This window comes from Bos mutus, chromosome 4 (genome assembly GCF_027580195.1).
Source record: "Bos mutus isolate GX-2022 chromosome 4, NWIPB_WYAK_1.1, whole genome shotgun sequence".
Classification (NCBI taxonomy): Eukaryota; Metazoa; Chordata; class Mammalia; order Artiodactyla; family Bovidae; genus Bos; species Bos mutus.
In genome coordinates this window covers 11,584,034-11,597,173 of record NC_091620.1, presented here as the reverse complement: position 1 = coordinate 11,597,173, position 13,140 = coordinate 11,584,034, and the positions used below count along the sequence as shown (strand labels likewise).

Genomic DNA, 13,140 nt, shown 5'->3' with positions numbered 1-13,140 from the left:
TTAGATTTAAGCCCTAACTCTAAAACCAAATAGCTGTTTGACTTGAGCAGATCCTATGTCTTGCTAGATCAGTAGTTTTTTAACCAAGACTACTTATTAGGGCTTCTTTGGTGGCTCTGTGCTAAAGAAACTGCCTGTCAGTGTAGGAGATGCAGGTTTGATCCCTGGGTTGGGATGATTCCCTGGAGAAGGAAATGGCAACCCACTCCAGTATTTTTCCCTAGGAAATCCCATGGACAGAGGAGTCTGATGGGCTACAGTCCCCGGGGTCACAAAGAGTTGGACACAGCTTAGTGACTAAACAACAACATCGACAAATTAGAAACATAGAAATCTGGTAAAAAAAAAAAATTATGGATCCCTAAGCTGCCCCATACCTGAGGCATCAGAATGTCTGAAATCGTGGCCCCTGGCAATGGTATTTTAAAGAAATTCCTTGATTGATCCTCATACTCAGCTTGGCTTGAGATCTGCTAAGCTTTCTGAGGTGAAACCGATCACTCTGATTGTTTAGACCCCTGATTTGCTGTTCAGCAAGCGGGTATTGATCTCCCATCATCAGATTTCCTTTCTGTGTTTTGATGATTGTCCTTGATCTCTCCAATGCCCTTTGCTTCAAATTACTTTGCTAATTCATTCATTAGACAAACCTCTACTGAGAGCCTAAGCGTGCCCCAAGCATTTATTGTAGGTATTGGAAACTCAACCTGGTCTGAGCAAAACACACTTCACCTCTGCCTTTTGCCATTTGCAGACTGACTGACATTAATTAAATGAATAGATATTTCAATGCAAACTGTGATTGTTACAATTCACATGAGTTTTGCTTATGATCAGAAGACAGGATGCTGAGAGACTCCTTGAAGGAGGAAATGGCAACCCACTACAGTATTCTTGCCTGGAAATTTCCGTGGACAGAGGAGCCTGGCAGGCTATAGTCCATGGAGTCACAAAGAGTCAGACATAACTGAGCATGCGTGCACCGATGAATTCAAGGTGGAAAGTGAATTCTAGGCAGAGACAATGCATATACAAAGGCCCTGGGGCAGAAGAGTCTTGTGAATGTCTAGGAACTGAAAGAAGACTGGTTAGAATAGAGGGAGCTGGGGCAGGAGCCTCCAGATTAGGTTGTCTGGGCAGATCTTTCCCAAATCATGTAGGATGTTGCTGGCCATCCCAAGGATTTTACTTTTTACCCTAAAATTAATGAGAGGCTCAGGATTTTAAACAGGGGAAACACTTGATAATTCCTACATGTCGCAATTCCTCACAAACTCCGCTATTCAAAGTGCCATAGTTATTTGAAACCTAGCTGTACGCCAGCTCAACACTGTTTTACTTGAGGGTCCTACCCAACTCCCTTTGGAACAAGCACAGCAAATTAAAGAGAAGGCAGAGGTGGGAGAAACAGAGAGCCCGGGAGGTAAAAATAACATCTATTGGGCGCTGGCTTTGAGCACTTGCCATGCATTTTCTGGTGCTTCTGAGATCTTGTGAAAAAGCAGATTCAGAGAGGAAAGCTGATGTGGGCCCTGAGTTTCTGCGTTTCTGACTCGCTGCTGGGTGAGGCTGGTGTTGTGATTCTGTGGACCGCATTTTGGTTGCTAAAGAATTATACTGGGTGATCCTCATAGATGCCCTCATAAGTAAATGAAATTCTTATAACCATTTCAAAGATGGTGAATCTGAAGTCATGAGAGGTTAAGTACTTTGGTAAAGATGCTCAGCTAGTAAGGGCAGTACTGGTTGGGCTTCCGGTCTGTTTCACTTCAGAAGCTTCAACTTTAATACAAAGCCGGATCAATTCTCCCTCCAGAGAAATATGCTGGATTCCAGGTTTCTTCCTCAGAGGGACCCACTGCTTGAGGAACTCCTGTTTCCAGGCTTCGATAGGTAGCCAGTGCCTGCCACACTCACCTTTACCTGGGCACACCTGATATTCCCCCCGCAAGATAAGAGGTGCTGTGCTGGAGTGCAGGAGTGGGGAGTCAGTCAGACGTGGAGTTGCCTCTGACCTCTAGCCACTGAGCTACTGCCTATGCTCCAGTGTTGATCATTGGTTCAGTTCAGTTCAGTTCAGGAGCTCAGTCGTGTCCGACTCTTTGTGACCCCATGCACTGCAGCACACCAAGCTTCCCTGTCCATCACCAATTCCCAGAGCTTGCTCAAACTCATGTCCATCAAGTCGGTGATGCCATCCAACCATCTCATCCTCTGTCATCCCCTTCTCTTCCCGCCTTCAATTTTTCCCAGCATCAGAGTCTTTTCCAATGAGTCAGTTCTTCACATCAGGTGGCCAAAGTATTGGACTTTCAGCTTCAGCATCAGTCCTTCCAATGAATATTCAGGACTGATCTCCTTTAGGATTGACTGGTTTGATCACCTTACAGTCCAGGGGATTCTAAAGAGTCTTCTCCAGAACCACAGTTCAAAAGCATCAATTCTTCAGCTTGTTGTTGGTCAACGTGGGCCCCAGTTTTTTATGTGATTAACCTTTTGGTGGCTAGGGGTAAGTCCTGCTTCTGTGGGAATGGATAAGGATGTCTCTATAGAGAAAAGACATCTGCTGGGTTAATCTTCCTGAGAAAACACAGAGACTAGGACACAAAATAAGCCCCTGGAAGGTAGACTTATAAGGTAACCATGAGATCTTCCTCCCTTTTTGGCCTAGTGGTTCTCAAGTGGGGATCTGTAGTAGAAATATTTACATCTTAAAAAAAAAAAGATGCTTGATTCTTGCACCAAATTAGAGTCTCCAGGGTTGGCCCAGGCATATGTGTTGCGACAAAGCTTCCCAGCTGATTCTTGTATGTATGTGTGTATATGTGTATGTGTGTATATGTATATGTATGTGTGTGTGAATGTATGTGTATGTGTGTGTGTGTCTGAATATGTATGTATATGTATGTGTATGTATGTGTGTGTGTGTGAATGTATGTGTATGTGTATGTCTGTATATGTGTGTGTATATATATGTGTATGTGTATGTGTGTATGTATATATTTTGGCTGCACCGAGTATTCGTCGTGGTGCTGGGGCTTTTCTAGTTTTGCAGTGAGCAGATGTGGGCTTAGTAGTTGTAGCGCGTGTGCTTGGTCGCAGTTGCTTAGTTCCCCAACCAGGGATCGAACCTGGACTCCCTGCCTTGGGAGCATGGAGTCTCATCCATTAGATCACAAGTACCACCGCACCCCCAACCAACCCGCTGATTCTGATGGGCAACCTGGTTAGGAATCCCTGCACAGTCTAGAGGATGAGAGGAAGGATTGTATGAATGATGACCAAGCAGGTCTCTTTCTGGGAGCTTCATTGCTCTGCAAGAATCTTGGGGAGAAGGAGAGGGTCTCAGATGTGGTCTGACAACTGTCTCCAGTGCCTTCCCCCTCCTAGTGGTTGCACTTGCTCCCCACCCTTCCCCATGGTGGTACCTGGGCCCTGCTAGGCCCACCCTTCTCTGGGCATTTCCTTCAAGACAATGAGCTCAACCAGCTGGTGAGCAGGACACTCTCTGTAAGCCAATTCTTAACAAAGTAAGGCCAGTCAGCCTCCAAGGGGCTTTGGCCATTGACAACTCCTGAAATTCTAAGCCATACAGAGAGGTTAAGAACTCTAGTCATTGTTGAAAGACGCTTATTTTTTAAAGGAGCTGGGGGGGGGGAGGATTTTCTCAGTGCATCATTAACTAAGCCTACTTAGGTGACCTTGAGCTAGGAATCTGGAAATTCCAGGCGAGCCCAGTTCGTCATCATCCTTTCTCCATTTACCTCCCTGCTCTCGCTTCCTGGTTCCCCTCTGCCTCCCTCCAGCTCTTAGATCATGCTCAGCAAGCACCTGTCTGCTTACCTGCTTCCTTCTCTCCTTCCTTCCTTGTGAACGCAGCATCTACTGTGTGTGCATTGTGGATAAAAAGGAGTTAGAGGTCCCTGCTTTAAGGGAGCTCTAAGATTCTGGGTGCGACAGAAAATGTCCAGATAACTGCAGTGTGCTGGGGAAGGGCTGTGACCAGACACTGGCATCATGTTCCTGCAGGGAGACAGCTGATCTGGACAGAGGGGCAGGGAAGGAGACCCAGGAGGAATGCTGTGACCTGGATCTTAAGGTTAATGGTGAACCAGAAAACCCTGCTGGAGGAAAGCATTCTGAGAATAGGGCACAGTTCATACGGAGACCTGTCTTACCAGTTGAGGACCCTAGTAATCAACATGGCTGGAGCTGACACAGAATATGGGGACCCAGGGCAGGAACCAGACCAGCAAAGCCATTGTGCTGAGTCTTATATTTTAAAAATAGAGGAAAAAGAAGAATAAAATATAAGACTTTTTTTTCTCTTTTTTGGCCTCACCTGATGGCATGTGGGATCTTGACTCCCAGACCAGGGATTGAACCTGCGCCCCCTGCAATCGAAATGTGGAGTCTCAACTACTAAACTAGCAGCGAAGTCCCTCATCTCACAAAGCACAGTTCTAACTAAAAGAACACATGTGCAACCCCAGCAAGGGTTCCGGGCATCATGCTTGGTAGTCTGAATATTTTTCATTCCTGTTTCACAGTGAGCACTTCTAAGTAAAGAATACATGCCCATGACTTAAAAAATCCAGTGGCAGGTATAATGAAGACCACCAGTGCACTGGCCTGCCCACCTCACTCATGCCTTACTTCTTGGAGGCAACCAGTTGTTCCCTCTTTAGGCTCTTGGTCCCTGTTGTTACCTCTGTCCCACTGAATAATACACTTCTATCTCTATTCATTAACTAAATTTAGACATAAGCTATTGACTTTCCACTATGATACAGATTTAGAGAATACTCATCACTCCCATCTCCCCCCCTCATTTTTATCCCAAAGACATGCTGGAACTAGGAAAGATATTAAGCAGAGAAACCAGGTCATGATATATGCATTTGAAAAGGTCAGTGCAAAAACAAGGTAAGGAGTGGGTTGAATGAGCGGGCAGTGGGTACAGGGTGCCATGGGTTTGCTTTAAGGCAGTGGTGCTATGGATTGAGAGCCAGTGGAGCATTTGAGAGAATTTGGGAGGCTAAATGAACAGGACTTCAGTAAAGTGAATTTACAGTTAATTTTGCCAAACATACCCTTGGTCCCCAAACCTTTTCATAAGAACCACAAATCTAGAGAGCTACAGATGGGTCTTTCCTTATAGATAGGAAATCTTGAATGAAATCCCCAAAGAATAAAATTCTAAAAAATTCAAAGAAAAACTTATTACCACGTTGAGTTTACAGTTTAATTCTAGAAGTGCAAGGGTGGTTGATGAAAAGGGGATTCTGATTGTCAGTTTAACAGACCTCAGAAAGTCATTCATTATAATTCAGTGCCCCTGTCCATGTTTAAAACACTAAAACCTTTCTCCACTTTGTAAAAGAGTATCTCTTCCAAACAAGAGCCATATTACACATGAGTGTGAAATACTAGAATTTATCTTGAAATCAAAGAAAAGGGAAATGTTTTAAAAGTTCACTACTATCATTATTTTTCAGCTTTACTGAGATATAATTGACAATTGATATTGTAAGGTATTTAAAGTGTTCATCACAGGGATTTGATATACATATACATTGTAAAAGGATTCCTATCATCTATTAACACATTCATCACCTCACGTATTTATTTATTTTTGTGAGAATAATTAAGTTCTGCTCTCCTAGCAAATTTCAGTTGTATAATGCAGTGTAATTAACTATTAGTCACCTTGTTTTACCATCAGACCTTATTCCCCTTATAGCTGAAATTTTGTATCCTGTTACCAATCTCTCCTTATTTTATCTGTGCACCCAGCCCTTGGCAACCACTTTTCTACTCTCTTTTTCTAGGAGTTTGCCTTTTTTTTTTTTTTTTTTTATTCCACATGTAAGTGATATCATGCAGTATTTGTCTTAATCTGATGGGCTTATTTCACTTAGCTTAACGCCGTCAAGTCATCCATATTGTTACAAATGACAAGATTTCCTCTTTTCTCATAGGTGAATAATATTCTGGTGTGTGTATGTATATATATACACACATATATATGTGTACCTGTATGTATACATATGTATGTGTGTGTGTGCATGCGTGCTAAGTCATTTCAGTTGTGTTGGACTCTGCGACCCTATGGACTGTAGCCCACCAGGCTCCTCTGTCCATGGGATTCTCCAGACAGGAATACTGGAGTGGGTTGCCATTTCCTACTCCAGGGAAGCTTCACAAACCAGGGATCAAATCTGCATCTCTCATGTCTCCTGCATTGGCAGGCGGGTTCTTGTCCACTTGCACCATCTGGGAAGCCCATGTGTATGTGTGTGTAATATATATATCACATCTTTATCCATTATTGATTGATGGACACTTAGGTTGTTCCTAGAGCTTTGCTACTGTGACTAATGTTGCAATTTACACAGAAGTGCAGATATCTCTTCCAGATTCTGTTTTCGTTTCCTTTATTTTTTTATTTATTTTTAATCGGAGGATAATTGTTTTATGATGCAGTTCCTTTGGATGTATACCTAGAAGCTGGATCATGTAGTAATTCCATTTTAACTTTTTGAGGGGCCACCCTTCTGTTGTCTACAGTGGCTGCACAAATTTAGGTAGTGTACAATAGTGTGCAAGGATTCCTTCTTCTCTGCATCCTTGTCAACAATTGCGATTTCTTGTCTTTGTAATACTGGCCGTCCTAGTCGGTCTGAGGTGATATTTCACTGTGGCTTTGACCTGCGTTTCCCTGATGATGAGCGGTGCGGAGTATCTTTTCTGTACCTTTGGCATACAAATGCCAGCCCTTTGTGTGTCTTCTCTGGAAAAAAGTCTGTTCAGGTGCTCTGTCCAGCTTTTAATCGGATTGTTTGGGTTTTTTGCTACTGAGTTGTATGAACTGCTTTTCTTTTCATTGCAACTTTCACACATGCATGTTACCCTTTGTTTTCCAGAGACAGGGGTTTTATTAAAAAAGAAACAACAACAACCTTATGAAAGGGTCTGTGTGGTGGTCTTGGAGAGCAGCAAGGAAGGGGGCTTTCAGGAGAGTGTGGTGCTCTGCAGGCTACTTTAAGTGACAGAGAGATGGAGACAGCTACTTTAGGGCAGTCACACACCAAGCGCGTGTGTGTGTCCAGTGGCTGAGTCATGTCCCACTCTTGCAACCACATGGACTGTAGCCCACCAGGCTCCTCTGTCCATGGGATTTTTCCAGGCAAGAATACTGGCGTGCGTTGCCATTTCCTCCTTCAGAGGATCTTCCCAACCAAGGGATCAAACTCACATTTCCCAGGTCTCCTGTATTGCAGGTCGATTCCTTACCAATGAGCCACCAGGGAAACCCCAAACCAAGTGGAACAGAGGCCAAAGCTTGGCATCTCTGGACACCTCTGTTACTAGTGAACTTGAGCAGGGGAACTCCTGCTCAGAAAGGAATCTGTTGAACAAGCAAAGCGGTGCTCATGAAGGGCAGACCCAGGAGGCGTAGATGGGAAACAAAACTGTCCCTCAGATCAGATCAGATCAGTCGCTCAGTCATGTCCGACTCTCTGCGACCCCTTGAATCGCAGCTCGCCAGGCCTCCCTGTCCATCACCAACTCCTGGAGTTCACTCAGACTCACATCCATCGAGTCAGTGATGCCATCCAGCCATCTCATCCTCTGTCGTCCCCTTTTTCTCCTCTTGCCCCCAATCCCTCCCAGCATCAGAGTCCTTTCCAATGAGTCAACTCTTCGCATGAGGTGGCCAAAGTACTGGAGTTTAAGCTTTAGTATCATTCCTTCCAAAGAAATCCCAGGGCTGATCTCCTTCAGAATGGACTGGTTGGATCTCCTTGCAGTCCAAGGGACTCTCAAGAGTCTTCTCCAACACGACACTTCAAAAGCATCAATTCTTCAGTGCTCAGCCTTCTTCACAGTCCAACTCTCACATCCATACATGACCACAGGAAAAACCATAGCCTTGACTAGACGAACCTTTGTTGGAAAAGTAATGTCTCTTCAAACTGTCCCTAGTATTCATTTTTTACATTTTCATCCCAAGGAAGAGAGTTGATACCATTCTCCTGCTGTCCTCTAGGGGTGCTCTAATCACCACAAAGCTCCTGGCCAACAGGTATCCTCCTCCTCTTAGTAGAGCCAAAGAAAAAGTTGGTGGCAATTTTCCAGCTATATGCAACCAAGGTCCTGGATTCCCTGGTGGCTCAGATGATAATAAAGAGTCTGCCCGCAGTGTGGGAGACTCGAGTTCGACCCCTGGGTTGGGAAGATCCCCGAGAAGGAAATAGCAACCCATTCCAGTATTCTTGCCTGGAAATTCCCAAGGATGAAGGAGACTGGTGGGCTATAGTCCATAGGGTTGCAAACAGTCAGACACGACTGAGCAACTTCACTTTCACTTTCATGCAACCAAGGTCCAAAGTTTTCTTAAAAATTGTGTATAGACACATATACAACACAGATGCCATTATTTTATTTCTATATCTAGTGTTATTTTGTCCCTAAAATTAACAAACTTATTATTTATCCTACTATCTGATTCTCAAAAGGAGTTTGCCTGTTTCACAGTGAAAGACAGATGCAACAGGAACATTAAGATAAAGAAAAAGAACAAGATCTGTGATCTGAATCTTTGGATGGAGGAGAGGGTATTCAAAGACAGTTGCTAGAGCTGGAGATTAAAAAAAAAAAATAAAAGACCTCTGAGCTTCCTTGAGAGCAAAGCAAAAGGGAAACCACTCACTATATGATAAAATAAAATTGTCCAGTCTCTCAAGAGAAGTAAACATCAGAAAAGTTGGCAGGACATCAGTTCTTTAAGGAACAGCACCAGCAAAAGAACTGAAGTCTAGTCACAGATTGTTAGAGAATGTTGTTTACTAAAGGTACACAGTCACCAATTCCTTTCCTGCTCTTCCCTGGTCCCATATGAGTTATCTGAAACATTTCTACCATCTCTTAGTAACTCTGGTTCTACTCTTCCCTAAAGACTATATCCTTGGCTTCTTCTGAGCTGACATACACCCTCTTAGAGGCCACAGGATATTTGATGGGTGCCTTCTTTATACCCTAGAGCACCTCCTGAGGTGGGGATTTAGTTGCTAAGTTGTATCTGATTCTTGTGACCCCCCCACATTGACTAGCTGTCCAGGCTGATCTGCCCATGGAATTCTCCAAGCAAGAGTACTGGAGTGGGTTGCCATTTCCTTCTCCAGGGAGTCTTCCTGACCCAAGGATTGAACCCAGATCTCCTGCACTGCAGGCAGATTCTTTACTGACTGAGCCACCAGGGAAGCCATGAGCACCTCCTACTACGTAGCATCTCTTCCTGTTTCAAAAGTTATGCCTCTCACTGGACCAGTGAGCACACTACTGAAGTAGCCCATAGAGGTTCCGTTTATCAGTAGAACAGAGATGACTGGTGGTTCTCACGCCTAACGAGGGATCCCATCCTCTTCAGTGGAGATCATCCCTAGGGACTCTCAAGTCCTGTCTTGGGTGCACAATTCAAAGACATGATCTTGGAGAACAGAATTCCCAAAAGTCTGAGGGGAACTTTTGGGAGTGTGTGTTGAAATTATTTGTATAATTTCATCTGGAGGTTATATATACATGATCAGTTTTCCAGAAAGAGGGCCTGTGGTCTTCATGATATTCTCAGATGGGCTCATAACTTCAAAAAAGTTAAGGAGCATTATTGTAGAATTTGATTGCTGCATCTGGGTAACACTGCAAGCTTTTAACTGTGAAGTAAGGTGTGCAGAGGAGGATGGTTTTTATTCATGTTGACCTTAGGCCTATACCTTTGACACTTACCATCCAGGATAAGATCAAGTTCTTCCTTAGAATCGAAAACCATAGAGTGTCTCTAGCCCTTTTCTCTGGAGAAGGAAAGGGCAACCCACTCCAGTGTTTTTGCATGGAGAATCCCAGGGACGGGGGAGCATGCTGGGCTGCCGTCTATGGGGTCGCACAGAGTCAGACACAACTGAAGCGAGTTAGCAAGCAAGCAAGCCCTTTTCTATATTGCCAAATCATAATAAAACCACAATGAATTTACCTATGGGGCTTCCCAGGTGGCCCTAGTGGTAAAGAACCCACCAGGAGATATAAGAGATATGTTTGATCCCTGGATCAGAAAGATCCCCTGGAGGAGGACATGGCAACCCACTCCAGTATTCTTGCCTGGAGAATCCCATAGACAGAGAAGCCTGGTGGGCTACAGTCCATGGGGTCACAAAGAGTCAGACACGACTCAAGTGACTTAACACAAAGCATGAATATATCTATAGTGCTCTGTGGCTTATAATATGTCCAAATACATCATCTGATTTGGTCTTCACAAAAACCCTAGGAGATAACCATTATAGTCTCCATTTTACAGACGAGACATCCCAAGCTCAGGGAGTTTTAGTGACTGATTCAAGGTCTCACTGGAGCTAGAAGGTTCTGGGTCCATCCCAGAACCCGAGTTCTGTGGTGTGTTTATATTCTACCTGCTGGGAACCACAGCAAGGTTGGAAAAGCTGGCCTTTCAGCATAGCTGAAACCAGCCCAAGCCACTAATAACTCTTCCTGTTACTTTAACTTTCTTAACCTGATGCGCTTAAATGCGACCTCAGCCCCTCAGTACACACATCATCGTAAGTTATAGTTCAGCAGCATAAGAAGTGAGTTGTTAGGTGGTAACTCAAGTTGTTAGCATATGGAACATATATATTGTATTGGGTTGGCCAGAAAGTTCATTCAGATTTCCCGTAAGATGGTATGGAAAAACCCAGATGTATTTTTGGCCAACCCAGTATATTGCATCTTGGTTTACTTAGACCCATGCCCTGGTCATAGACTGAGCTGCAATGACAAATACAGTGAAGGTGGGTGGTGATGGTGGTGGTAAGGGGCGCTCTTATTCATCTTGGATAGAGCTGAGTTGCTTTAGACCACTTACTCAAAAAGATTTGCCTCTCAGTCCATCAGAAAGCACTTCTGATCCTGAATGTCTCACCACAGGAGGCCTACGTGACTCAGCAGGATAAAATCCGGCTGGTGGGGGAGCTGATGACGGTCATCGGGTCAGCGATCATCCTATTCCTAGAGGTGAGGTGCAGCTGAGCCCTCAGACTGAAGTCTTTTATCTTTTTTTTTTTAACACCAAAAACATTTTGTATTGAGATATAGCCAATTAACAGTGTTGTAGTTTCAGGTGAACAGTGAAGGGACTCAGCCATACGTAGACATGTATCCATCCTTCCCCAAACTCCCCTCCCATCCAGGCTGGCACATAACCTTGAGCAGAGTTCCCTGTGCTGTCCAGTAGATTCCCATTGGTTAGCCACTCTAAACACAGCAGTGCATTCATGACCTTCCTGAAGTCCCCACCCCTCCACCCCCAGTGACCATGAGTTTGTTTTCTGAGTCTATGAATCTCTTTCTGTTTTGCAAGTAAGTTCATTTGTATCCTTTCTTTTTCGATTCCACATATAAGGGATGTCAGATGATAGTTCTCCTTCTCCATCTGACTCACTTTACTCAGAATGACACTCTAGGTCCATCCATGTTGCCACAAATGGCCTCATTTCATTCTTTCTAATGGCTGAGTAATAGTCCATTGTGTGTGTGTGTATGTATACACCGCATCTTCTTTATCCATTCCTCTGTTGACAGACATTTAGGTTGCTTCCATGTCTTGGCCATTGTACACAGTGCTGCAATGAACAATGAGGTACATGTATCCCTTCAGATCCTGTTGTTCTCTGGATATATGCCCAGGAGTGGGAGTGAGGGTCATATGGTAGTTCCGTTTTTAGTTTTTTAAGGAACCTCCATACTTTTCTCCACAGTGGCTGGACCAGTTTACCTTCCCACCAGCAGTGCAGGAGGGTTCCCTTCCTTCCATACCCTCTCCAGCATTTACTGTTTGTGGATTTTTTGATGATAGACATTCTGATCAGTGTGAGATTATATCTCATTGTAGTTTTGATTGGCATTTCTCTAATAGCTAGCTATGTTGAACAACTTTTCATGTGCCTATTGTCCTCTTTAGAGAAATGTCTATTCAGGTCTTATGCCCATTTTTTGAGTGAGTTGTTTGTTTTGATGCTCCTGCTGCTGCTGCTAAGTCGCTTCAGTCATGTCTGACTCTATGCGACCCCATAGACAGCAGCCCACCAGGCTCCTCTGTCCCTGGGATTCTCCAGACAAGAATGGAGTGGGTTGCCATTTCCTTCTCCAATGCATGCATGCATGCTAAGTCGCTTCAGTCGTGTCCGACTCTGTGCGACCCTATGGACAGCAGCCCTCCAGGCACCTCTGTCCACAGGATTCTCAAGGCAAGAATACTGGAGTGGGTTACCATTTCCTTCTCCATTTTGATGCTACTAAGTGTCATAAGCTGATTGTAAATTTTCAAGACTAATCCCTTATCAATCACATCATTTGCAAATATTTCCTCCCAATCTATGGATTGTCTTTTTGTTTTTTGTTCCCTTTTCTCTGCAAAAGTTTTTGAGTTTAAGTAGGTCCCACCTGTTTAGTTTTGCTTTTATTTCCATTATTCTGGGAAATGGATTTAAAAAGATGTTGCTGTGATTTATTGAACTGAAGTCTACAGTTTTCCTCCCCTGTCCGGTCTTTTTCCAGATCCCAGATATCTTCAGGGTCGGTTTTTCCCGCTATTTTGGACAAACTGTCCTCGGAGGGCCATTCCATGTCATCACGTGAGTGTTCTTCCTTCCGGCCCCCTGCCTTCCCTTGCCAGAAACATTTCAGGTCTCCCTATCTCTTTCTGGGACTCTCGCTTCCAGGGACTTTTCTCCTCTGGGTTTGTGTGTGTGACTGTGTATGTGTAGGTGGTTGAGTGGTGGGTTCCGGGCAAGTCAGCGCCACGCTAGAAGGGACCTAGAATATTCCCAGCCCCTCCTCTCATAGCCCCCTCCCCTCTCTCCCCCCAGCATCACCTATTCCTTCCTGGTGCTGGTGACCATGGTGATGCGGCTCACCAACACCAGCGGGGAGGTGGTACCCATGTCCTTCGCCCTGGTGCTGGGCTGGTGCAGTGTCATGTACTTTGCGCGAGGATTCCAGATGCTGGGCCCCTTCACCATCATGATCCAGAAGGTCAGTGCTTTCTCCACTTCCTCTTGCTTTCAGACATCAGACTTTTCCCAG

The 13,140-nt window shown here is 44.5% G+C and overlaps 1 protein-coding gene across 1 annotated transcript in view; it reads left to right on the top strand.

The window, feature by feature from the left end:
• TRPV5 (transient receptor potential cation channel subfamily V member 5) overlaps window positions 1–13,140 on the top strand; it is a 30,113-nt gene that overhangs the window by 8,876 nt on the left and 8,097 nt on the right. The window contains exons 9-11 of the mRNA XM_005900916.3: window positions 10,984–11,070; window positions 12,613–12,689; window positions 12,924–13,089. Coding sequence (XP_005900978.1) covers window positions 10,984–11,070; window positions 12,613–12,689; window positions 12,924–13,089 — 330 coding nt within the window. The remainder of the gene's footprint in view (window positions 1–10,983; window positions 11,071–12,612; window positions 12,690–12,923; window positions 13,090–13,140) is intronic.